This window comes from Lithobates pipiens, unplaced genomic scaffold, assembly GCF_037356315.1.
Source record: "Lithobates pipiens isolate NorthernLeopardFrog02 unplaced genomic scaffold, aLitPip1_a1.2 Scaffold_3, whole genome shotgun sequence".
NCBI lineage: Eukaryota > Metazoa > Chordata > Amphibia > Anura > Ranidae > Lithobates > Lithobates pipiens.
The window spans coordinates 171,672,403-171,700,205 of NW_027507790.1; the positions used below are offsets into that span (position 1 = coordinate 171,672,403).

Sequence of the window (27,803 nt, forward strand, 5' to 3'; positions counted from 1 at the left end):
GGGACACACTTGAAGCTCTCTTATGCCAGACTTATGCTTGGAAGTGCAATAAGCAAGAGTAACAAAACACATTGATGGACAGGGTCATACAGACTGGTGGTTACTCAATGCTGGCCGAGAAGCAGGGTTTGATCTTCAGCTCAGGGCATGGTGTGCCATTAACTTGTATAAATTCCCCATGGGACTGAATGGAAAGAGTACAAACTTTTCAACTGCCTTGTCATGTGAATGAGATAAGCTACCTGCATATTTTCTCTCCCTTCCATGCTGAATAAGACCCACAGCATGCACTCTTGTTCTAGGTCAGTAACTCCATCTTAGAAAATCAGCAGTGACCAGCCAAATTTCGAACCATTCTCGGTCCAGGGAAGCAGCAAATGCCGTAGATGGCTTTAATGCTAGTCAGTGTATTCTGACAGCTTAAGCCCCCTACACACGATCAGAAAACCGTACAAAAAAACACCGCTTTCGAATCGATTGCACAATTATTGGATCGTTCGTACAGAGCTTTCGGGTGCCGACCATGGCAGGTCATCTGATTAAACAGTCGGATATGAATGGAAATTTTTTACGTATGATGCCAGATCGCATGATTTTAATTGGTACGGCCATCGTTCAAAAATGCAATACAAATGCATTACAACACATGACATGGCTTCCGAATTTTTATTATGTTGTATGGGAATTTTCATGACATTTTTAGTAACCTCATCAGATTCGATCTGCAATTATCATGCAAAGAGACGGTCAATCGTCCGAGAAATCTTATTGTGTGTACTGAGCATTAGAAGTCAAGCTGTCAATACAATAGCGCAGCTGGGAGGATTCCTTTTTATCCACCCCCTGAATGTGTCGATGGGAGAATCTGATCAATTTATGACCAGCCTTATGGCCTGTACACATGATCTGAATATCGTATGACAGATTGCACGGCTTTTTTCACTTAATAGTCGCAAGTAGAAATTGAATAATTTACTAAAGTCACATTCTTGTACGTCAGGGAGAAAAAAAAACAGAAGTGATGTCGTGTGTTCTAATGTATTTGTATTGTATTTTCGGAAGACAACTGTACTAACGAAATGGAAATCGTATGATCTGGTATCATACGAGGACATTTTTCACGCTTGTCCAAATAATATTGGATAAATTGTTGTGATCGGCTCTCAAAAGCTCTTCATTAACGATCCGATTATCGTATGATCGTGTCGAAATGCTGCATTTTTCATCTCGTCTTCGGATCGCGTGTACGGCTATTAGATGATACTTTCGCCCATGCTCTGCCACCAGCACTTTTGCTGTTGAAGTTAATGCGAGGAGCATGTGACCACCTCCCAGGACGCTTTGCTTTGGCCAGGGTGGTCATTTGCCTGACCCAAATACCGTCATGTTAGGCCTCATGCACACTCAATGTTTTTACAGCTGCTATTTTTTTTTTCTGCAGCCAGTAAACTCCCCAGCATATTTAACGGCAAATCCACTTTGCACTACAAGTGCACTTTGAAGTGCAGTCGCCGTAGATCTGAGGGGAAGCTCTGCTGATTTTATCATCCAATCATGTGGAAGCTAAAATGCTGTTTATTTTCCTTGCATGCCCCCCTCAGATCTACTGTGACTGCACTTCCAGTGCAAAGTGGATTTTCCTTTAGTAAATAACCCCTATGTATCCATGCACACATAGGCTGTTATCAGCGTTTTTTTGGCTGGGAAAACACCCAGAACCAGTGGGTTTTTAGAGGAGTTTTTCAGTTTTTAAAATGATCCAACTCTGATAAAAGTTTAAAAATGTGGCTATTTGCCATTTATTAGCGTCTTTTGAACCATAAGTTTTGTGAGAGTGTAGTTTTGTAAAAAAAAAAAAAGCTACTGCAAAAACTATGCAAAACTCATTCTATTGCTACAGCTTTCTACAGCTAACGCTGCTTGTGTTTTTATTTTGTCCAATGTGTATGAGGCCTAAGAGACTTTACCCTAAAAGTTTTAAACTTCCATCTCTGAAGGAGTAGAGCGTGTAAAGTTGAGCATTAGCAGGTGGGGAGTTTTTTGGAAGTGACTGTCCTTCCTTCCTTCCTTTTTTTTTTTTTTTTCCTCCAAGCATTGTGGCACGAAGCATGGCCAAGCAACTGGCATTTTCAAAAGGCAAGATTGACTGGTGGCTAATTTTCTCACCACCCAGGTTGAAAGTCTCTCTATATTGACTTTAAAATGATATATCGACTTTTAATCTAGTGTGCTATGTATTTTGTCCATGTGCTTTTTAGCTTCTTTATTTTGCTTGTAAATGCACAAGTTTAGTGTTTAGGAGAAGCCGTTCTTGGGAGTCGGTGGTACAGTGTATTACTCACACTTTAACCAGTTGCCGACCGCCGCACGCCGATGTACGTCGGTACAATGGCACGGGCAGGCATAAGGACATACATGTACGTCCCTTGCCTCCCGCGGGTCGGGGGCCCGATCGGGCCCCCGCCCGGTGCCTGCGGCGGTCGGAATTCGTACGGGAGCGATCCCGGACGAGGGGACGGCCATTCATTCATGGCCACCCCCTCGCGATCGCTCCCGACGAATAGAAATCCCCGGTGACATCACTTCCTCTCCTGTAATGTAAACACAGGAGAGGAAGTGATGTATTCTCTCCTCCGTGTCGGTATTTTCCGTTCCGACACGGAGGAGAGCGGATCAGTAAGTTGCACCAACACTCACACACACAGTAGAACATGCCAGGCACACTCACACCCCCCCTTTACCCCCCCGATCACCCCCCCAATTACCCCTGCCCCCCAGTCACAGTGACACCAATGTCATTTTTTTTTTTTTTTTTTTTTTTTTTGCATTGGTGTCATTTGTGACTGTAATAACTGTTAGGGCAGTTAGAGTTAGCCCCCTTTAGTTCTAATGTACCCCCCTAACCCCCCCAATAAAGGTTTAACCCCGTGATCACCCCCCGTCGCCAGTGTCACTAAGGCTGGGTTCACATTGCAGCGGTTTATGAGAACGAATGTGATTCGCACCGCACTGCAGTGCAAATCACATCCGATCTCTGTGCGATTCGAGTTCAGCCATTCGCCGCACCCGCCGCACCCGCCGCAAATTCGCACGGGACCCTTTTTTTGGCCCGCAGCAGAATCGGATCGCATGGGTGTTCACACCATGCGATCCGAGTTTGCAGATCGCACTGCGATATGCGAACTGATCTGGGGGTGTCAGTAACATTTCACTGACACTCCCAGCAGTTCGCATAGGGCAGTGTGAACTGCCGCCGGGAGGCATGCGATGCGGGAACCCGCCGCGGATTCGCGGCGTTTCCGCATCGCTCCAGTGTGAACCCAGCCTAATAAGCGATCATTTTTCTGATCGCCGTATTAGTGTCACAGGTGACGCTAGTTAGGCAGGTAGGTATTTAGGTTCGCCGCAGCTTTTTATAGCGCCAGGGACCCCCATATACTACCGCATAAAGCCCCCTGATTGCCCCCTAGTTAACCCTTTCACCAGTGATCACCATATAACTGTTACAGGTGACGCTGGTTGGTTAGTTATTTTTTTATAGTTTCAGGGCACCCGCCATTTATTACCTAATAAAGGTTTAACCCCCTGATCACCCGGCGGGTGTCATTTGTGACTAATAACTGTTAGGGCAGTTAGGGTTAGCCCCCTTTAGTTCTAAGGTACCCCCCTAACCCCCCCAATAAAGGTTTAACCCCGTGATCACCCCCCGTCGCCAGTGTCACTAAGGCTGGGTTCACATTGCAGCGGTTTATGAGAACGGATGTGATTCGCACCGCACTGCAGTGCAAATCACATCCGATCTCTGTGCGATTCGAGTTCAGCCATTCGCCGCACCCGCCGCACCCGCCGCAAATTCGCACGGGACCCTTTTTTTGGCCCGCAGCAGAATCGGATCGCATGGGTGTTCACACCATGCGATCCGAGTTTGCAGATCGCACTGCGATATGCGAACTGATCTGGGGGTGTCAGTAACATTTCACTGACACTCCCAGCAGTTCGCATAGGGCAGTGTGAACTGCCGCCGGGAGGCATGCGATGCGGGAACCCGCCGCGCATTCGTGGCGTTCCCGCATCGCTCCAGTGTGAACCCAGCCTAATAAGCGATCGTTTTTCTGATCGCTGTATTAGTGTCACAGGTGACGCTAGTTAGGCAGGTAGGTATTTAGGTTCGCTGCAGCTTTTTATAGCGCCAGGGACCCCCATATACTACCGCATAAAGCCCCCTGATTGCCCCCTAGTTAACCCTTTCACCAGTGATCACCATATAACTGTTACAGGTGACGCTGGTTGGTTAGTTATTTTTTTATAGTTTCAGGGCACCCGCCATTTATTACCTAGTCTCACTAGTGTACCCCTAAATTTAGGGGTGTCTACTTTCCAAAATGGGGTCATTTGGGGGGGGTTTGTGCCATCTTGGCATTTTATGGCCTTCAAAACTGTAACGCCCTTAGAAAGCCTGAAGGCGGTGCTTGGTTTTCGGGGCCCCGTACGCGGCTAGGCTCCCAAAAAGTCCCACATATGTGGTATCCCCATACTCAGGAGAAGCAGCAGAATTTATTTTGGGGTGTCATTTCACATATGCCCATGGCATGCGTGAGCAATATATCATTTAGTGACAACTTTGTGAAAAAAAAAAAAAAAAAAAGGTTGTAATTTTCCCGCAACTTGTGGCAAAATATAAAATATTCCATGGACTCAACATGCCTCTCAGCAAATAGCTTGGGGTGTCTACTTTCTAAAATGGGGTCATTTGTGGGGGTTTTGTGCCATCTTGGCATTTTATGGCCTTCAAAACTGTAATAGGTAGTGAGGAGTGAAATCAAAAAATTACGCCCTTAGAAAGCCTGAAGGCGGTGCTTGGTTTTCGGGGCCCCGTACGCGGCTAGGCTCCCAAAAAGTCCCACATATGTGGTATCCCCGTACTCAGGAGAAGCAGCAGAATTTATTTTGGGGTGTCATTTCACATATGCCCATGGCATGCATGAGCAATATATCATTTAGTGACAACTTTGTTAAAAAAAAAAAAAAAAAAAAAAGTTTGTAATTTTCCCGCAACTTGTGGCAAAATATAAAATATTCCATGAACTCAACATGCCTCTCAGCAAATAGCTTGGGGTGTCTACTTTCTAAAATGGGGTCATTTGTGGGGGTTTTGTGCCATCTTGGCATTTTATGGCCTTCAAAACTGTAATAGGTAGTGAGAAGTGAACTCAAAAATTTACGCCCTTAGAAAGCCTGAAGGCGGTGCTTGGTTTTCGGGGCCCCGTACGCGGCTAGGCTCCCAAAAAGTCCCACATATGTGGTATCCCCATACTCAGGAGAAGCAGCAGAATTTATTTTGGGGTGTCATTTCACATACGCCCATAGCATGTGTGAGCAATATATCATTTAGTGACAACTTTGTGTAAAAAAAAAAAAAAATTTTTTTTTTTGTCATTATTCAATCGCTTGAGGCAAAAAAATAAAATATTCAATGGGCTCAACATGCCTCTTATCAATTTCCTTAGGGGGTCTACTTTCCAAAATGGGGTCATTTGGGGGGGTTTTGTACTGCCCTGCCATTTTAGCACCTCAAGAAATGAGATAGGCAGTCGTAAACTAAAAGCTGCGTAAATTCCAGAAAACGTACCTTAGTTTGTAGATGTGACAACTTTTGCGCAAACCAATAAATATACAATTATTGACTTTTTTTTTACCAAAGACATGTGGCTGAATACATTTTGGCCTAAATGTATGACTAAAATTGAGTTTATTGGATTTTTCTAATAACAAAAAGTAGAAAATATCATTTTTTTTCAAAATTTGCGGTCTTTTTACGTTTATATCGCAAAAAATAAAAATCGCAGAGGCAATCAAATACCATCAAAAGAAAGCTCTATTTGTGGGAAGAAAAGGACGCAAATTTTGTTTGGGTACAACATTGCATGACCGCGCAATTACCAGTTAAAGCAGCGCAGTGCCAAAGTGTAAAAAGACCTCTGGTCATTTACCAGCAAAATGGTCCGGTCTGAAAGTGGTTAAAGTATGTTAAATGTTTATGAAATATGTGCAGCTTCAGCCTACACTTTTTTTTTTTTTCCCTGTAAATTTATCATGCCAATGAATTGGTTTAATTTTTTCCATTTATTCCTGATTCGACTTGTGTAAATCAAATGGAATGAAAAATAAGATCCATCTGTTGGGTTATTTGGCCAACTAATATTTTACCAGATTTTATTTTTAAAGCTGAACTGTGCCTTTGTTAGCACATTATGAATAAATGGCATTGGCAGAAGTGACTTTTTTTTATTTATAGTTTAACGTGTAACACTTCCATGTTCTCTCCTGAGTCGTTTCTTGACAATTGACTGTAAATGGATGTTTACGGACTTTAAGGCTCAATTCACTAAACCATATTGCATGCGATATTTGAATCGCATGACTCATTTGGTCCATACATTGCAAGTGATACTGAAAAAGTTAACTTCTCTCAAATATAATCTCAAAAAAAATCTTATTTAAATGAAAAAAACTTTTTAAAAAATTTGATGGTTTCCATCAAAAAAATTTTTAAACATGTAGAACAACATTTTTTTACATTTTATCAGCTTTAAAAAAAAAAAAATTCCCTGCATATAGCGGGACAAGGACATGGAAGAGTGCAGGATATGAGGGAGGGGTAGGGACTGAAGGATGGAGGAATTCAATAATTATAAGAATGGAAGGATGTAAGAGTCTGGGGATGGAGGAATCCATGGATAGAGAATGGAAGACCCGGAAGAGTCTGGAGATAGGAACTGAAGGATGGAAGAATCAAAGGGAGAATGTTAGGATGGTCATCAGTCCTGCAGGTGAGGAACATCAGAGGTAGAGGATCCCCTGTGCTGTGTACATGGCAGGGTTTGGGGGGTGATGGTCTCCTCCTGGATTTCAGGGCTGGGGATGTCATTGTGCTTTCTGTATAAACAGATTTCTCTTATATTCACAGACTGACACAGCTCCTTGTAGTCTTCCCAGCCTGGCCAGCAAGCGTGTGCAGGTCAGAGCTGCGCTGGGCCGGCCACAACATACCTCAGCTCCAGAGATATTCGGTGAGCTTTTATGCTCCAGGGCGCACATATGACAACTTCCATCTCTGAAGGAGTAGAGCTACTGATGTCTGCGTCAGTGTGCCGAGGCCAACAGCCACCCCGTACTGATCGGAGAGTGGGTCTGTGATGGAATGTCTCCCAGCTCTTCAGGACTGGTAAGTACAGCTCTCCCTGCCTTGGTGGGGCTGAGCAGCTGGGCATTGCCTGGGAGGTCAATTCGGGGGTCCCTCACCTCTCTCTTCTCTCCCTGTCCCTATCTTCCCTCCTCCCCTCCCTTTGGGGGGTATGCTGCATGTGGCTGCTGAGCAACTTAGGTGAGGGCAAGAAACGGCATGCTCTCCTGTAACTGCCGGCCATTTTCCCTGTTATTTGGTCCTTTATGCTGGATGCTGGCGGCCATTTTCTTAAAGCCTGAGCACATTTTTCATTTAGTCTCTAGGAGCAGCATGCTTTCCTGTAGTCCAGTGGCCATTTTCCCAGTGCTTTATATCCTTATGCTGGATGCTTGGCGGCCATTTTCTTTGAGCCTGAGCACATTGCAGATCCTTTTCAGTGCCATAAGCAGCAGCTTTGGATGACAGTGGGAATTCTTCTGCACCTGGGAGCTGACAGAACACAGGCACTACTTGCTGGACAGAGCAGAACCAGTCAGAGTGGTGAGTCCTGTGGGAAAGAGCCCCTCAGCCAGCAGCAGTTAGGAGGGTGGGACCATCACTGTCCTAAGTCCCCTTCAGGTGGCAGACAGGCTAGGGTCAGCATGGCTTCCGAAAATGGTGTTAATTCCCCCGAAATCCAGGCAATTGGAACCAGTTCGCCTGCAGAATGCGCAGTGCCCCTGGATGCTTTGTCGGCGATCCTCAATTTGTTCGTTGCCAGGATGGAGGCGGTGCCTGGGCGCAAAGGTGCTAAAAGGCATCCCCTGCCCCCCCCCCCCCCCCTCTGGGGAGAGCTCTGACACAGACTCTTGCCCTGCTGAGGCTGGTGACCCCTGCTCTGTCGTTTCAGATGACGCTGACCAGGACCATTCGGACAGTGAGGATGATTTTGGGTCCATGCACGATAAAGCGCTTCTTGGAGCACTTATCACAGCTACCCTGAAGATTCAGGAGCCAGCAGATCCCTCTGCTAATGTAGCGGCCCCTTTTGGGTCCCGTAAGCCAGCATGTTTGCCTAAGGTTTTCCCGTATCTGACTTATTTTGACAAGTTCATTTACAAGGAATGGTGTCGACCGCAAAGGACCTTTTCGGTCCCCAAATACATGGCGGTGTGTTACCCTTTGAAGGAAAGCCTTCTCAAGAAGTGGTCGGCTCCTCCGGTCGACCCCCCCAGTATCCAGGTTAAACAAAGTAACCACAATCACGGTAGAGGAGACTCCTGCATTTAAGGATCCCACGGACAGCAAGGCTGAGGCAGTGGCTCGTTCCTCTTTACGGTTGTGGGGTCAACCATGCGACCAGTACTGGCATCCGTACTTGTGTTGCAGACACTGAGTGGGCCTGGAGGCCCTTTGGGGGGCGCTAAGGGACCTACTGAGTTGTGAGGTGATAGTACCTGTTTCAGACTCAGAATGTTTCCAGGGGTTCTACTCGAGCCTGTTTGTAGTCCCCAAGAAGGAAGGGGTAAGTCCAATCTTGGACCTGAAAGCCCTCAATTACTTTCTGAAAGTACAGAGGTTCAGAATGGAATCAGTTTGCTCAGTAGTCGCTACACTCCATCAAGGGGACTCTGGCGTCCTTGGACATCCAGGATGCGTACCTGCACATATGCCTCCAGCATCAGAAGTTTCTGTGATTTGTAGTGGGGGAAGCCCACTACCAGTTTGTGGCTCTCCCTTTTGGTTTGTCATCAGCCCCCCCAAGTCTTTACCAAGGTATTGGCTCATCTTGGCGTTGCTACAGCAACGCAGGATCGCAAGTTATCTAGACTATCTTCTCCTGAGAGCATCTTCCGCCTCAGAGTTGGAGGAGGATGTAGCGATCACCATGCAGACCCTGCAGGAATTTGGGTGGCTGTTGAACCTGAAGAAGTCGGTGATCGTGCCGACTCAGCGTTTGAAGTACCTAGGCTTACTGCTGGACTCCATGGAAGCGAGAGTGTTTCTCCCTTCAGACAAGCTGCAGACTCTCAGAGCCGCGGTGAAACTGCTGATGAACCGCAAGTGGTTGTCCCTACGCTTCTGCATGCGAGTCCTGGGACTCATGGTGGCCTCCTTCGAGGCAGTACTGTATTCCCAGTTCCACACCAGAGTCCTGCAGAAGGAGATTTTGACAAAATGGGACAAATCTCTGTTGTCCCCGGATCGGCAGATTCAGGTGAGCCAGTTAGTCAGGGATTCCCTGCTCTGGTGGCTGAGGTCCCCGGCACTTCAGTCCGGGAAGTCATTCCTACCTCTGAAATGGACAGTGATCACAACGGAAGCCAGCCTATCAGGCTGGGGTGGAGTAATGGGAGTTCAGTCGTCCCAGCGCCTCTGGTCGGTGGAGGAATCCAAGTTGCCGATCAATCTGCTCAAACTGAGAGCGATCAGGCTATGCCTCTCCACATGGTCGATGAGACTGCGAGGGCGTCCGATCAGGATCCAGTCAGACAACACCACGGCTGTGGCATACATCAATCACCAAGGAGGAACAAGAAGCTTGGCCGCTGCACGGGAGGTCGCTCACATACTTCGGTGGGCAGAGCGACATGTACCGGCCCTGTCGGCCATTTACATCCCGGGAGTGGAGAACTGGCAGGCGGACTATCTGCGTAGACAGATGCTGCACCCAGGAGAATGGGCGTTGCATCCAGAGGTGTTCAGTGCTACTGTGCCTTAGGTGGGGCATGCCAGATGTGGATCTCCTGGCTCTTGACTCAGTCGGAAGGTACAGAGGTTTGTGGCCAGGTCAAAGGATCACTGACTTAGAGTGGAGGCTGAGGGGATTCCGGTGATTCTGATTGCCCCAGATTGGCCTCGGTGTCCGTGGTATGCTGACATAGTACGACTGGTGGCGGATGTTCTTTGCTGATGCGAGAGGAGCTTCTGTCTCAATGTCCAATACTTGATCCTGCTTTACCGTCACTGGCTTTAACGGCATGGCTTTTGAAAGCCAGGTGCTAAGGGACCGAGGTCTGTCAGATTTGGTAATATCCATTATGTTCACTATGTTGAGGGCATGGAAGTCCTCTCGGAATATTTATCATCCTACGTGGAAAACCTACAGCTCCATGTGTGAAGAGATCAGGTGACGTCCGTGTACATATTCGGTTTCCAGGATCCTGCTGTTTTTTGCTGGGAGGAGTGGATCAGAAACTTAAGCATCATTAAGGGGCAGATATCAGCCTTGGCTGTCTTTTTTTTTTTTTTTTTTTCTTTTTCAGTGTCCCTTGGTGACTCATTAATTGGCGAGTACGTTTGTTCAGGGGGTTCGACATTTGTGGCCCCTCCGGTTCGACCACCGCTACCGCCGTGGGATTTGAATCTGGTGCTCTCGGTGCTTCAGAAACCGCCGTTTGAAAACATTAGGGAGATTCCCTTATTGACACTCTCAGAAAGTCGTCTTTCTAGTGGCCAATACATCTGCCAGGAGGGTTTATGAGTTGGCGGCCTTGTCTTGCAAGTCTCCCTACTTGATCCTCTACAAGGATAAGGCAGTGCTGCGTCCGCAGCCTTTTCTTCCAAAGGTTGTTTCAGCCTTTCATCTAAATGAGGACATTGTTTTTCCGTCCTTATGTCCTCAGCCGTCACACCCCAAAGAGGGGGCTTTGCATTCCCTGGTCGTGGTCTGGGCTCTGCGGTTGTATCTGTCAGCTACGGCTCCTTTTCGGAGGTCGGACTCGCTGTTCGTCCATTCACATTTTTCGCTAAATTTTACAAGGTTGATGTGAGCGCATCTTCGGATGCTTACTTCATTTTGCAGGTGGCTGTTTAAGGTTGCAATTCCTCCGTTGAGGAGGTCTGGTTGCTATGGTTGAAGTTATTGTTGTTTGCTGTTCCCACCCCTGGTTTCTTTGACACTGCTTAGGGACGTCCCTAAGGTCAAGAAGATCTGTTTTGTCCGTCAATGAACTATAGAGAAAATAGGATTTTTGTACTCACAGCACCCATCCCTCCTGTTTCTGTTTGTACTGCTTTTTACGAACTGAGCTGTTGGATGCAGTGTGAGGGGTTATAGCCAGTATGACCGCCCCTGTGCAAGTGTTGCTGTTTTTAACACTTTCTGCCTAGTCCTCTCCTAATGGGGAGATATAACCCTAAGGTCAACAAAAGCTGCTTTGTCCGTCAATGAACTTCAGAGAAAGGGATTTTACGGTGATTACAAAAATAATTTTTTTTTTTTCTTTTTAGTCTAATGTATTCTAAATATTTTTGGTAATAAAAAGCGCTATAAGCGTATGTTGATTGGTTTGCACATAAGTTAGTGTCTACAATATAGGGGAAAGATGCATGGCATTTTTATTACTAATTTTTTTTTTTTTTACTAGTAATGGCGACTATCTGCAATTTTTATCGTGACTGCGACATTATGGCGAGCACATCGGACACTTTTGACACAATTTTGGGACGACTGACAATTTATACAGCAATCAGTGCTATAAAAATGCACTGATTACTGTATAAATGTCACTGGCGGGGAAGGGGATAACTGTGTTCCCCGACTGTGTGTTTTAACTGTAGGGGGAGGGGACTGACTAGAGGAGATATTAGAATGTGGTTCCTAGATATTATGAACTCACGATCTACATCTCCTCTCAGAAAAGGGATTTGTGTGTTTACACACACACGTACCTTTTCTGCCTCTTGTGCCTGCGACCGCTGGTCACCAGCATCTGCACCTCCGCAGTGCAGCGTGCACGTGGCTGCTATCCCACTTAACCACTTCAATACAGGGCACTTAAACACCTTCCTGCCCAGACCAATTTTGAGCTTTCAGCGCTGTCGCACTTTGAATGACAATTGCGCGGTCATGCTACACTGTACCCAAATTAAAAAATTTTTCATTTTTTTTCCCACAAATAGAGCTTTCTTTTGGTGGTATTTGATCACCTCTACGGTTTTTATTTTTTGCGCTACAAATAAAAAAATACTGAAAATTTAGAGAAAAAAAATGTTTTTTTTTGTTTCAGTTTCAAAACTTTGTAAATAAGTATGTTTTCTCCTTCACTGATGGGCACTGATGGGGCTACACTGATGGGCACTGATAAGGCGGCACTGATGGGCACCAATGATGTGGCACCAGTGAAGTGGCACTGATGAGGTGGCATTGATGGACACTGACGGGCGGCACTGACGGGCGACACAAATTGGCACTGATAGGTGGCACGGGTGGGCGGCACGGATGGGCGCAGGATGGGCGGCATGGATGGGCACGAATGGGCGGCATTGGTGTTATACTGTACTAATGGATGCCAATCAGTTCCAAACAATAATGCATGACAATCAGTGATGCCCATTGTGGGCACTGATTGGCATCCATTATGGGCACTGATTGGCATCCATTGTGCTGACTGGCATTCCTGGTGGTCTAGGGAGGATTACCTTTTGCTTAGCATCCCTGGTGGTCTGGCGGTGTCCCTGTTGGTCCAGTGTGGGCATCCTCGGGGGGGCTGTGCTGATAATCGATCAGCACAGACCCCCCCTGTCAGACGCGAGTGAGGAAAAGCCGATCACCGGCTCTTCGTATTTACACTGTGATCAGCCGTGATTGGACACGGCTGATCACGTGGTAAAGAGTCTCCGTCAGACTGACACCCCGCAACAATGATCGCCGCGATGCGCGCCCCCGGGGGCACGCAGCGGCTCATAATCCTGATCACGTCATATGACATCCGATCAGGATTATGAAACCACTTTGCCACCGTCAATTTGTAATAGGGCGGGCGGCAAGTGGTTAAAGGAGCCGATGTACAGCTATGCCGGCTCGTGTGATCGTGTCGTCCTGCATGGTCGGCAAGTGGTTAAGATGGAAAAGCAGAAATCGCTCTGATAGCCCCATAGTATTCAGAGGAGAGTGTGTGTGTGTGTGTGTGTGTGTGTGTGTGTGTGTGTGTGTGTGTGTGTGTGTGTTTTTTTTTTTTCCTCCAATGCATTTACATCCGAACTTATATAGGATGTTCTTTATATATTGGGAGGAATACGTATGCAATCAAGACTTCTCAGTTTATAGTCAGAAAAGAATGTGGAGTTGCCTTTTTCACAGGCTTTTACTTTGTTCTACCCGGTATTCAGGGAAAGGCGCTTTCACATGGACTCTGTGGCCCTTACAGTGTGCACAAGCTGTTTATTGAGCTGCGAGCATGCAGCCTATGTTACTCTGTGGTGATGGAGTGACTGTACAGACAGTGTGACTGCAGGTTTGCCCACTCATACTTGTTAAATTGGAACATGTGGCTTTGTCAGTCAGTATTTAATCTTATAAGTTTGTGGCGTTTTATATTTTAGAGACGAGCGCACAATTTAGTTACTTTTACATACTTTGTCAGTACAGCCACTGCATCAGAGTAACAGAAGCTAGATAACACACATCTCCTGGCGGCTCCAGTTATCAAAAACATAACAGTTTGTTTGTGCTATACAGGCTATAGCACCCTTAAGTCGGCTTTTAGGTGAACTGCATATGTAGGCAATGTTCATCATCACAAATATAGATATAGTTATAGATGATTTTTTTTTTTTTTTATCTATACCAATTTTTTTTATTTTTTATATATTTTGCATAATAGAAAAGGCACAAAAAGAAAGTAAACAAAACCAGGCCACGCAGGGTGGGATTCATAGAAAAAACAAGTAAAAATTAGAAACTCCCACAACACCCCTCCCAGTCCAGGTTCACCACCCTGTGGACAAATCCACCTTCCCGGATGCAATTCCATTAAATCAAAGAAGGGGCAACTATACCAACGTATTATAAGCATTAGTATAACGATTTTGCAGTTCTCGGGGTAATAAGGCCATCAGTCATCCCTATATGCAGCTATCTAAGCAGCAGTCCAGTCCCTAATATTATCACATTGTTAGTACAAGAAGTACAGAGCCATATACACCCATATCCATCACCACCCAGGCAACCTCCTCCCTATTAGTGCAATCCATATAATCATTAGGCTACAGAAAGATCACAGTCCAACCAAATCTTCCTAACTTCATCTAATTTCTTTCTCTGTGCCAAGTTTAAAGTGGATGTAAACCTGATTTATGAAATTTCAAAACACTATGTCCTGTGGCTTTTTCCTGCACCGTTCTTCTGTTATTGGCATAACTTCTGCAAGTTCTCTGTCAACTGTGATAAAACCAGCCTGAAATTTTGTCAGGGTCGGGTGCTATAAATAGATTAGCAAATAGCTGGTCAATGCACAGCTCTGCAAGTCTCTGCCTATGAGGAGAGGGACCCAGATGCTGATCGAGCTGGAGAGAAGGTGAATGAAGTTCATGATTTAAGTGAATTGCAAAAAAATTTTAATTTTCATATCGCTACAGACTTTTATGGCTATACTGTTAAGCTCTAGTTAAACCAATCATGACTCTATGCCAAATGCTTTTGTCTTACAGATGAGCCTACACGCTCTTTGAGTGGACTGATCCTGAAAAATAATGTGAAAGCTCATTTTCAGAACTTCCCCAATGGGGTGACGGACTTTATAAAGAGCGAGTGCTTGAATAACATTGGTGACTCATCCCCACTAATTAGAGCAACTGTAGGTAAGTGCTTTCTGGTAAAATCACACTGTCAGTAAACATCACATCAGTTTTTATCTGGGCAGCAATAAGGACAGTAAAATTGTGTAGTTGAAATTGCCCACACTTTTTTTTGTTTAAACACCTCCCAAATCCCTAACCGGGAGAGCAATTTCTTTAGTTGGATGCCTTATGCCTATCTACTGTAGCATCTCTTAAGATCCCATTCAAGAAAGGGTCATACTACAAGCGGTCCCCTAGTTACAAACATCTGACTTGCAAACGGAGGGAGACAACAGGAAGTGAGAGGAAAGCTACACCTAGGAAGGGAAATTAACTCCTGTAAGAGTTACTATGGGGAAAAGGTGTCTCCACTGATGCTTTTATTCACCAAGGCTTGTTTCCACAACAACCCAAAATTTTCAAAATCCAATTGTCATTGGGACAGAAAGTGAGGTGAAATCTTCTGAACACGGGCACAGACAGCAAAACAAACGTTACAGGGGTGTTGACCCTTCCCTATGCTATCCAAAAAGCTTCAAAATAGTTTTTCTCTTGCGTTTTGTTACGCCACCTTCAGGAGAGGACTAGGCAGAACATGTCATACATGTGAAAAAAACAGAACTTTACAATTCCGCCCAGGGGGCGGTCCCTCCAGTAACATCCCCTCAGCCTGCTTCCTGCAGCTCAGTTTTTTTTTCTGCCTGGGATTTTTTTTTGCGTAAGTTTGCCTTTTGTGCAAGATTTTTGGATCCTGTGATCTACTATCAACAGCCGGCTGGGTGACAGGCTGGAGATCCTTATCCTGGTCTCCCCAGCCTGGTCATTGAGCATGTGCAGACCATAGCTACGCGCTGGGTCAACCACGACATGCCCCTCAGGCTCCAGGGGCGTCCGGTGAGTGTGGCGCTCTGGGCACACATGCCCGGACTACTGATGTCTTTGTCACAGTGTGCCGTGGCTAGCAGCCACCCCGTACTGATCGGAGAGTGGGTCTGTGATGGGATGTCCCTAGCTTGTCCGGATGGTAAGTATGGCTCTCCTTGCCTCGGCGGAATGGAGCAGCTGGGCATTACCTGGGAGGTCGATTAGGGGGTCCCTCTCTTCTCTCCCTGTCCCTATCTCCCCCCCCCCCATGGGGGATGCTGCATGATGGGCTACTGAGCGGTGTGTGTACCTGTAGCCAGGGGTCCCCTGGGGGGGCTCTCACTTTGGTTGGGGGGCTGAGCTGGGTGGCTGTGTCCCTGGGTGTCTGGTCTCCCCGCTGGTTGTCTGGAGGTCTGCATGTGCTGATCGCCATAGCACTGTTCTGCCGCCATTTTCACACTCTTCACTGTGTACAGTTTGTCGGCCATTTTTGGTGTGCCTCAGTGGACAGCATGGTCAGGGGCCATTTTACAGTAGCTCGGCGGCCATTTTCTGTGATTATGTCCTTTATACAGGGCGGCCATTTTGTTGTAGTCCAGAGTGGTTTTTATCCTTGGCGCTGGTCCCTGCCTCTCCCTGCCTCTCAGAACAGCGCGGTTTCTCTCAGGACACCTGGGAGCTGACACAGGACACAGGCACTTGTAGCTGAACGGCAGTCAGGGTGGTGACTCCTGCGGTGGGGGCCCCTCAGTCAGCAGCTAGGAGGGTGGGACTGTGCACCTGCCCTAAGTCACCAAGGGTGGCAGACAGCGTGGGTCAGCATGGCTTTAGAAACTGGTGTTTCTTCCACACAACTCCTTGCAATTGCAACCGCCTCTTCTGCAAACAGTGCCGTGCCTTTGGACGCTTTGTCGGCGGTCCTTGAAACATTCCTTGCCAGGGTGGAGGCGGTGTGCGGGCGCAAAGGTGGTAAAAAAGCGGCCCCTGCCCCCCACCTGCCCTCCAGGGAGAGCTCTGACGCAGACTCTGGCCCTGCTGAGACTGGCGGCCCCTGCTCTGTTTCAGATGACGCTGACCAGGACCGATCGGACAGTGAGGATGAGTCCTCATCCGGGTCCACGCAAGACGAAGTGCTAGTTAGAGCACTTATCGCAGCTGTGTGTGATACCCTGAAAATTCAGGATACAGCAGGTCCCTCTGCTGAAGTAGCGGTCCCTTTTGGGTCCCGTAAGCCAGCCCGTACACCTAAGGTGTTTCTGTCTGACTTATTTCGACAAGTTCATATACAAGGAATGGGGAAGCCCGCAACGGACCTTTTCGGTCCACAAAGTATGGCATTGCGTTACCCTTTGACTAGAGCCTTCTTAATAAATGGTAGGCTCCTCTGGTCGTGGACCCCCAAGGATCCAGGTTAAATATAGTAACTACGATCCCAGTAGAGGGGACTCCTGCATTTAAGGTCCCTGCTGACAGGAAGGCAGAGGCAGTGGCTCATTCCTTGTTTACGGTTGTGGGGTCCAGAATACGACCTGTATTGGCCACAGCACTTGTGTAGCAGACACTTACTGAATGGGCAAAACTTTTGCACCCCGAATTGGAGAAGCAGCAGGCTACTCCCGTCTGTGTGGAACTAGTAGACCAGTCAATGCATGCCTTATGTACGTTTGTTGTTTGGCCCTGGATACGGATTCCCTTGCTGTCCAGGTCTTCTATGTCAGCAGTGGTGCTGCGGCCGCTAATTTGGCTAAAATGCTGGTCTGCGGACCAGGCATCTAAAAAAGCCTTGACGGATCTACCCTTGGTGAGCGGCTCTTTGGAGCCTCATTGGATGACATCATTAAGAATGTCACAGGTGGGAAGAGTACCTTGTTCCCACAGGTCAGGAAGACTATGGAGCTACGCCGCAGGCAAGGGCCCTCATTTTCTGCTCAAGAGGCTTTTTCATCCGTCCGGGACTTCAGCTAAACATTCCCAGTCACAGGATGACCTCTGAGGGACAAAAGCAACCCTGGAACCACAAGCCTGCGAGCAAAAGTGCTACCGCATGAAGGTTTGACCCTGCCAGTCTCTCAGGTGGGGGGTCACCTTCGAGAGTTTGCAGTCCGGTGGGCCTCTCAACTGTCCGACCAATGGGTCTGTGAACTGATTTCCTCTGGCTACAAGATAGTTCCTCTCTTGGCCACCAAACAGATTCTTCCACTCCAGCATACCTTTACTCCCGGGTCGCTGGGAGACCCTATTGGGGGCAGTAAGGGACCTGCTAAGCTGCGGGGTGATGGTGCCTGTTCCGGAGTCAGAAAGGTTCCAGGGGTTCTACTTCAATCTGTTTGTAGTCCCCAAAAAGGAAGGGGTACGTCCAATCTTGGACCTGAAAGCCCTCAATAGCTTTGTAAAAGTACAGAGGTTCAGAATGGGATCAGTTCGCTCAGTAGTCGTTGCACTCCAATAAGGGGACTTCCTGGCGTCTTTGGACATCCAGGATGCGTACCTGCACATACCCATATGCCTCTGGCATAAGAGGTTTCTGTGATTTGCAGTAGGGGAAGCCCACTACCAGTTTGTGGCTCTCCCTTTTGGCTTGGCATCAGCACCCCGAGTCTGCAAGCAAGGTATTGCCTTCAATTTTGCCGTTGTTTTGCGTCAACGCGGGATCACAATCGTAGGTTACCTAGACGATCTGCTCCTGAGAGCTTCTTCCACCTCAGAATTAAAGGAGGATGTGGCGATCACTATGCAAACCCTGCAGGAATTTGGGTGGCTGTTGAACCTAAAAAAAAGTCGGTGCTCATACCGACTCAGCGCTTGGAATACCTAGGCTTACTGCTGGACTCCATGGAAGCAAGTTTTTCTCCCTTCAGACAAGCTGCGGACTATCAGAGCCGTGGTAAAACTATTGATGAACCGCAGGTGGTCATTGCTGCGCTTTTGCATGCGAGTTCTGGGCCTCATGGTGGCCTCCTTCGAGGCAGTACCGTACGCCCAGTTTCGCACCAGTCTCTTGCAAAAGGAGATATTGACAAAATGGGACAAATCTCAGTTTTCCCTGGATTGTCCGATTCGGGTGAGCCAGTCAGGGACTCCCTGCTCTGGGGGCTGAGGTCCCCGGCACTTTGGTCCAAGAAGTCGTTCCTACCTCTACATTGGATAGGGATCACAACAGATGCCAGCCTGACCGGCTGGGGTGGAGTACTGGTAGTACAGTCGACCCAGGGCCTCTGGACGGGGGAGGAATCCAAGTTGCTGATCAATGTGCTTGAGCTTCGAGCGATCAGGCTATGTCTCTCCACATGGTAGCTGAGACTTCAAGGGTGGCCGAACAAGATCCAGTCAGACAATGCCACGGCGGTGGCATATGTCAACCATCAAGGAGGAACAAGAAGCTTGGCTGCAGCACGGGAGGTCGCTCACATCCTTTATGGGCAGAGCGACATGTATCGGCCTTGTCGGCCATTTACAGCCCGGGAGTGGAAAACTGGCAGGCAGACTACCTAAGTCACCAGGTGCTGGACCCAGGAGAATGGTCGTTGCATCTGGAGGTATTCAGGCTACTGTGCCTGCGATGGGGCACACCAGACGTGGATCTTCTGGCTTCCCGCCTCAATTGGAAGGTGCAGAGATTCTTATCCAGGACAAGAGATCCTTGGGCAGACTCATCAGACGCGCTGATGGCTCCCTGGTGTCAATATCGACTGATCTACGCCTTTCCTCCGCTAAAGCTACTACAATGACTGCTCCGCAGAGTGGAGACTAAGGGGAATCCAGTAATACGGATTGCCCCAGATAGCCTCGGTGCCCCTGGTACGCCGACTTAGTGCGCCTGGTTGCGGACGCTCCCTGGCGACTACCGTTACGAGAGGATCTTCTGTGTCAAGGTCCGATTCTACATCCGGCTATACCATTGCTGGTTTTAACGGCATGGCTGTTGAGAACCAGGTGCTAAGAGATCGGGTCCTGTGGGACTCTGTGATTTCAACTATGTTGAGAGCACGGTAATCTTCTCTGAAGATATACCATCGTACCTGGGAGGCCTACATCTCCATGTGTGAGGAGAAAGCGTGTCGTCCGCACACCTCTTCAGTTTCCACGATCTTGCTGTTTTTACAGCTAGGAGTAGACCAGAAAATGGCTTTAAGCACCATTAAGGGACAAATATCAGCCTTGGCTATCTTTTTCCAATCACTCCTGGCGTCTCATTCTCTATTGAGCACTTTCATTCAAGGGGTTAGGTATGTAGTTCCTCCGGTGCGTCCACATTTACCCCCGTGGGATCTGAACCTGCGGTGACAACGGCTAAAAATTAATGTGGTTGCATAACTGCACACCCTATAACTGGGGATTTTGCTGTGTTCAGAATTTAGCAATCCCATTCAAAATCATGTTAAATAGGAGTTAGTACACATCTGCCATCATTTAAAGTGCCTCTTATTAACCCCAACTAAAGTTAAGCTACTAGTTCAGCTAGTAGGTCTTTCCTGGCATTTTCTTAGTCATATCCTAAAGCAAAAGCCATGGTCCGCAGAGCACGTCCAAAGCATCCGAGGGATCTCGTTAAAAGGTATCAGTCAGAAGGGTACAAACAAATTTCCAAGGCATTGGATATACCATGGAACACAGTGAAGACAGTCGTCATCAAATGGAGAAAATATGGCACAATTACCAAGAACTGGACATCCCTCCAAAATGTATGAAAGAGACGGGAAGAAAACTTTTCAGGGAGGCTACCAAGAGGCCTACAGTAACATTAAAGGAGCTGCAGGAATATCTGGCAAGTTCTGGCTTTGTGGTACGTGACGATCTCCTGTATTCTTCATATGTCTGGGCTAGAGTGGCAAGACAGAAGCCTTTTCTTATGAAGAAAAATGTCCAAGCCTGGCTAAAGTTTGCAGAACACATCTGAAGTCTTCCAAGAGCATGTGGGGAAATGTGTTGTGGTCTGATGAAACCAAGTTTGAACTTTTTGCCAGAATTCCAAAGGATATGTTTGGCGCAAAAACACTGCAGATCACCAAAAGAACACCATACACACAGTGAAGCATGGAGGTGGCAGCATCATGCTTTGGTGCTATTTTCTTCACCTGGAACAGGGGCCTTAGTCAAGGTAAAGGGAATTATGACCAGTTCTGAATACCAGTCAATATTGGCACAAAACATTCAGGCTTCTGCTAGAAAGCTGAACGTAAAGAGTAGGGATGAGCTCAGGCGTGCTCGCATGGAAGACATGCAGAGCCCCCCAGGAAGTCGGTGCAGGGCGGCGCTAATCACAGGCAGTGAGACATTGCCCCGATGTGCGGCTGCAGAGATCAAGGTCAATTTCTCATTGCCTGTGATTAGCGCAGCAATGCACCGACTTCCTGGCGGGCTCTGCACGTGTTCCATGCGAACACGCCTGAGCTCATCCCTAATGAAGAGGAACTTCATCTTTCAGCATTACGCTGACCCAAAGTATACTTCCAGATCAACAAAAGAATGGCTTCACCAGAAGATTAGTAAAGGTTTTTTAAATGGCACAGCCAGAGGCGAGACCTGAATCTGATTTGAAAATCTGTGGGGTGGTCTGAACAGGGCTGTGCACAGGAAATGCCCTTGCAACCTGACAGATTTGAAGTGTTTTCGCAGAGTGGGACCATTGCGCAGTCATGCAAAACTGTACCCAAATGAAATTATCATTTTTTCCCCCCACAAATAGAGCTTTCTTTTGTTATTTGATCACCTCTGCGGTTTTTATTTTTTGTGCTATAAACAAAAAACCGCCAATTTTGAAAAAACTAAATTTTTTTAGTTTTTGCTCTAATAAATATCCCTCAGTTTGGGCCGATATGTATTCTACATATTTTTGGTAAAACAAAAAATCACAATAAGCGTATATTGATTGGTTTGCACAGAAGTTATAGCGCCTACAAAATAGAGTATAGATTGATGGCGTTTTTATTCGTTTTTTTTTTTTATACTAGGAATGGAGGCGATCTGCAATTTTTATCTTGATTGTGACGGACAGATCGGACACTTTTGACACCGATTTGGGACCAGTGACACTTGTACAGCGATCAGTGTTGTAAATATGCACTGATTACTGTATAAATGTCATTGGCAGTAAAAGGAGTTGACACCAGAGAACGATCAAGGGGTTAACTGTGTTACCTAGGGAGTGATTCTAACTGGAGCGAGGGGACTGATCGGTGTTCCTATACACTAGGAACACACAATCTGTGTCCTCTCCCCTGACTGGACATGAATCTGTGCGTTTACACACAGATCCATCGGCTCCCAAGTGACGTGGCACGCGCACTCCCCCAATATACCGCCGGGAAGCCAAGGGCGTTGTATGACTCCCGGTCGGAGGGACAGAGTGTTCCTGCAGATGTCATATGACAATGGGCGAGTAGGGAAGTGGTTAAGAGTTTGCACACTTAAGCAACCATATTTTCTCTTATATTCACCGACTGGCACAGCTCCTCTCTTTAGACCATTGGGTTGTTAATCCACCTTTAGGAGAGGACTAGGCATAACATGTTAACACGTAATGCAAAAAACGCAGAACTTCTAGTTCCGCCCAAGGGGCGGTCCTTTGGCAACAACCCCTCAGCCTGCCATGCACCTTCAGTTTTATTTTGCCTAGTGAAGAAGGACTTGGGAACCCTGATGGGCCCATCAGTCCATGTTTTTTTCTGAAGAAGCTTTGCTTTTTGCGCAAGATTAAAGATCCTGTGATCTGCTATCAACAACCGGCTGGATGACGGGCTGCATACCCTTATCCCTATTGTCCCCCCAGCCTGGCCAGCAAGCATGTGTAGAGCTACGCGCTAGGTTGGCCATGACAGGCCTCGGCTCCAGAGGTGGTCGGTGAGCGTTAATGCTCCGGGGGACACATATGACCGGGCTACTGATGTCTGTGTCAGTGTGCCGGGCCAGCAGCCACCCCGTACTGATCGGAAAGTGGGTCTGTGATGGAATGTCTCCCAGCTCTGCAGGACTGGTAAGTACAGCTCTCCCTGCTTCGGTGGGGCTGAGGAGCTGGGCATTCCCTGGGAGGTTGATTTGGGGGTTCCTCACCTCCCTCTCTTCTCTCCCTGTCACTATCTTCCCTCCCTCCCTCTCCCCGTGGGGGATGCTGCATGAGGCTGCTGAGCGGTGTGTGTGTGTCATATGCAGGGAGTCTCAACTGGGGGGGGGGGGGGGGGCTGCGCTGGCTGGCTGTGCCCTGGATGTGTGTGGATCTTGCCCTGGGGGTGTCTGGAGGCCATCTTTGGTGGGACAAGGAGCAGCATGTTTTCCTGTAGCTCGGCGGCCATCTTTCATGTGTTCATGTCCTTTTATACTGGACGCTTGGCGGACATTTTCTTGAAGCCTGAGCACATTTTTGATCAGTTTCAGCACCATTTGCAGCAGCTCTGGACAGTGCAGTGGGTTCTCCTATGCACCTGGGAGCTGGCACAGGCACTACTAGCTGGACATAGCAGTCGGGGTGGTGAGTCCTCCGGGAAAGAGCATCTCAGCCAGCAGCAGTTAGTAGGGTGGGACCATCACTGTCCTAAGTACCCATAAGGTGGCAGACAGGGTAGGGTCAGCATGGCTTCAGAAACTGGTGAAGAAAAAGCGGCTCCCCCCGTCCTCCGGGGAGAGCTCTGACGCAGACTCGGGCCCTACTGAGGCTGATGACGCTGACCAGGTCCGTTTGGACAGTGAGGAGTCTCCGTGCGCGATAAATCGCTTGTTGGAGCACTTATCACAGCTGTGCGTAATACCATGAAGATTCAGGAGCCAGCAGATCCCTCTGCTGATGTAGCGGTCCCTTTTGGGTCCCGTAAGCCAGCCCGTTCACCTAAGGTGTTCCCGTATCTGACTTATTTCGATAAGTTAATTTGCAAGGAATGGGGTCAACCGCAGTGGACCTTTTCAGTCCCCAAATACATGGCGGTGCATTACCCCTTTGAGGAGAGCCTTCTCAAAAAATGGTTGGCTCCTCCAGTCGTACAAGCAGAAACACAAAACGGCACCAACCTTAGTGCAGTATTAACCCCCCTAGCGGTAATCCCGAGTCTGGCTCGGGTTGCGATTTCACTAACGGAAGCGGTAACCCCGAGCCAGACTCGGGATCGCTTCTCTGGATGCAGGGGAGGACACAGGGAGAGTTACTTACCTTGTCCCCTGGATCCAGCGATGTCCTCTGCGCGGTGTGATCGAGCTGTCCTCGGCTCGATTCACAGTGCCGAATGCCGCCAGATCCGTTCCCTGCGACGTTGCGGCGCACGGGAGCGGAGAACGGCGGCAAATTCAAAAAAGTAAAAAGACACAAAACACACACAGCACTGTAATCTTACAGATTACAGTGCTGTATTAAAAATGACACACCCCTAGTGGTCTGTGCAGTGCCCTGCATGCACTTTTATATTATAAATACTGTTTTTTCCTGCCTGGAATTTGGAGATTGTCTATAGCAACCAAAACGTTTCCCTTTTTCAGTGTTTTAGGATTTGATTACATTATTGAATAATTTTTATTATTCTTTATTATATTATAAACTTTATCATACCCGGGATGTCTGCTAGACTCTGGTTTGAACAGATTTAAGAGAGTTATTCATAAGAATTACAGGACTACAAAATAAAACGCCAAATTTCCATGCAAAATAATTGTACTGCTTTCAGCACCTTAAACCAGACTGAATCATACCGCCAGGGAGGTTAAAGTCCACAAATATTTATTTAGAATGTAGTACTCACTCTGTGTAGGAGAAAATCAGGCACACCATGTATGTAAGGAAAATTTTCCAGAGTTCATCACAGGACTCTCAGGGGAAGGTGATCCTCTTGCGCTGGAGCGTCTCGTCCGGTGGCGCCGGTGGTTTCCAGCGTCTCTGGCTCGATCTCCCGTCTCAATCGGAAGGTGCCAAGATTCACGTCCAGGACAAGCGATCCTTGGGTAGACGCGTTGGTGGCTCCGTGGGATCAGTACTGGCTGATCTATGCCTTTCCTCCACTGAAACGGTTACTGCGTCTGCTTCACAGAGTGAAGGCCGAGGGGATTCCAGTAATACTGATTGCCCCAGCATCCCTCATTCGCAGACCTAGTGCGCCTGGTGGCAGACACCCCTTGGCGACTGCCATTATGAGAAGACCACCTGTCTCAAGGTCCGATTCTCCATCCTGCTTTACCATTGCTGGTTTTGATGGCCTGGCTATTGAGAGCCAGGTGTTGAGGAGCTGGGGTCTTTCGGACACAGTGATCCCAATCCTCAGAGCACGGAAATCTTCTCAGAAGATAAACCATTGTACCTGGAAGGCATACATCTGTGTGAGGAGAAAGGATGTGGTCGGCGCTCCTTTTCTATATCCAGGATCCTGCTGTTTCTACAGCAAGGAGTAGACCAGAAATTGGCTTTAACCACTTGCCGACCGCCGCACGACTATATACGTCGACAGAATGGCACGGGCAGGCATATGGGCGTATATATACGTCCCTGCCTTCCCGCGGCTGGGGGGCCAGGCCAGGAGTAGAACATGCCAGGCACACTCACACCCCCCCTTCACCCCCCCCCAATTACCCCTGCCCCCCCCCCAGTCACAGTGACACCAATTGCATTTTTTTTTTTTGCATTGGTGTCATTTGTGACTGTAATAACTGTTAGGGCAGTTAGGGTTAGCCCCCTTTAGTTCTAAGGTACCCCCCTAACCCCCCCAATAAAGGTTTAACCCCGTGATCACCCCCCATCGCCAGTGTCACTAAGGCTGGGTTCACATTGCAGCGTTTTATGAGAACGGATGTGATTCGCACCGCACTGCAGTGCAAATCACATCCGATCTCTGTGCGATTCGAGTTCAGCCATACAGATAGTATGGCTGAATTTGCGTCGCACCCGCCGGAAATTCGCACGGGACCCTTTTTTTGGTCCGCAGCAGAATCGGATCGCATGGGTGTTCACACCATGCGATCCGAGTTTGCAGATCGCACTGCGATATGCGAACTGATCTGGGGGTGTCATTAACATTTCACTGACACTCCCAGCAGTTCGCATAGGGCAGTGTGAACTGCCGCCGGGAGGCATGCGATGCGGGAACCCGCCGCGGATTCGTGGCGTTCCCGCATCGCTCCAGTGTGAACCCAGCCTAATAAGCGATCATTTTTCTGATCGCTGTATTAGTGTCACAGGTGACGCTAGTTAGGCAGGTAGGTATTTAGGTTCGCCGCAGCTTTTTATAGCGCCAGGGACCCCCATATACTACCGCATAAAGCCCCCTGATTGCCCCCTAGTTAACCCTTTCACCAGTGATCACCATATAACTGTTACAGGTGACGCTGGTTGGTTAGTTATTTTTTATAGTTTCAGGGCACCCGCCATTTATTACCGAATAAAGGTTTAACCCCCTGATCACCCGGCGGGTGATATAAGTTTGAGGGTCAGATAAGGTCTGCGTCGCCCCAGGCAGTGTCAGGTTAGTGCCAGTACCGCTAACACCCACGCACAAAGCATACACCTCCCTTAGTAATATAGTATCTGATCAGATCTATATTAGCGTCGCCAGCAGTTTAGGTTTCCCAAAACGCATTGTTAGCGGGATCAGCCCAGATACCTGCTAGCACCTGCGTTTAGCCCCTCCACCAAGCCCAGATCAGCCCACCCAAGTGCAGTATCGATCGATCACTGTCACTTACAAAACACAACCCGCATAACTGCAGCGTTCGCAGAGTCAGGCCTGATCCCTGCGTTCGCTAACAGTTTTTCTTGTAGCGTTTTGATACAGTCGCTGACAGCCTAGGTGCTTTTTTACCTGTGAGTCTCACTAGTGTACCCCTAAATTTAGGGGTGTCTACTTTCCAAAATGGGGTCATTTGGGGGGGTTTGTGCCATCTTGGCATTTTATGGCCTTCAAAACTGTAATGGGTATTGAGGAGTGAAGTCAAATATTTACGCCCTTAGAAAACCTGAAGGCGGTTCTTGGCTTTCGGGGGCCCCGTACGCGGCTAGGCTCCCAAAAAGTCCCACATATGTGGTATCCCCATACTCAGGAGAAGCAGCAGAATTTATTTTGGGGTGTCATTTCACATATGCCCATAGCATGTGTGAGCAATATATCATTTAGTGACAACTTTGTGTAAAAAAAAAAAAAAAAAAAAAAAAAAAAAATTTCAATGGGCTCAACATGCCTCTTATCAATTTCCTTAGGGTGTCTACTTTCCAAAATGGGGTCATTTGGGGGGGTTTTGTACTGCCCTGCCATTTTAGCACCTCAAGAAATGAGATAGGCAGTCGTAAACTAAAAGCTGCGTAAATTCCAGAAAACGTACCTTAGTTTGTAGATGTGACAACTTTTGCGCAAACCAATAAATATACAGTTATTGACTTTTTTTACCAAAGACATGTGGCTGAATACATTTTGGCCTAAATGTATGACTAAAATTGAGTTTATTGGATTTTTCTAATAAAAAGTAGAAAATATAATTTTTTTTCTAAATTTGCGGTCTTTTTACGTTTATATCGCAAAAAATAAAAATCGCAGAGGCAATCAAATACCATCAAAAGAAAGCTCTATTTGTGGGAAGAAAAGGACGCAAATTTTGTTTGGGTACAACATTGCATGACCGCGCAATTACCAGTTAAAGCAGCGCAGTGCCAAATTGTAAAAAGACCTCTGGTCATTGATCAGCAAAATGGTCCGGTCTGAAAGTGGTTAAGCACCACTAAAGGACAAATATCAGCTTTGGCTATCTCTTTTCAGTGACCCCTGGCAGCTCACTCTCTAGTGAGCACTTTTGTTTTGAACATGTAGTTCCTCCGGTGTGTCCAACTTTACCCCCATGGGGTCTGATCGTGGTGTTATCGGTGCTTCAAAAACCGCCATTTGAAAATATCAGAGAGATTCCTCTGACTCTTTCCCAGAAAGTGGTCTTTCTAGTTGCCATTACATTGGCCAGGAGGGTTTCGTAACTGGCGGCCTTGTCTTGCAAGTCGCCCTATCTGGTTATCCACAGGGATAAGGTGGTGGTGCTTCTGCAACCTTCTTTTCTGCCGAAGGTGGTTTCGGCGTTCCACATTATTTCCAGGTGGATAAGACAGATTGCCCTTTCTGGTCACGGCCTACTCCACAAGGGCAATTGGAACATCTTGGGCCTTCCGACATCAAGCGTCTGCCGCTCAAGTGTGTAAAGCGGTGACTTGGTCGTCTGTTCACACTTTTAAAAATTCTACAAGGTAGACGTCAGTGCATCGGCTGAT

General features: G+C 47.6%; 1 protein-coding gene across 3 annotated transcripts in view; it reads left to right on the plus strand.

Annotated features, from left to right (window-relative positions):
• The window catches only part of TNPO1 (transportin 1), a 281,541-nt gene that overhangs the window by 76,625 nt on the left and 177,113 nt on the right, over window positions 1–27,803 (plus strand). For all 3 annotated transcript variants that reach the window (XR_013263933.1, XM_077462501.1, XM_077462500.1), the window contains exon 3: window positions 14,600–14,749. Coding sequence is in view for 2 of the 3 variants with exons in the window: in XM_077462501.1 (XP_077318627.1) it covers window positions 14,600–14,749 (150 nt within the window). In the remaining variant the exon portion in view is untranslated. The remainder of the gene's footprint in view (window positions 1–14,599; window positions 14,750–27,803) is intronic.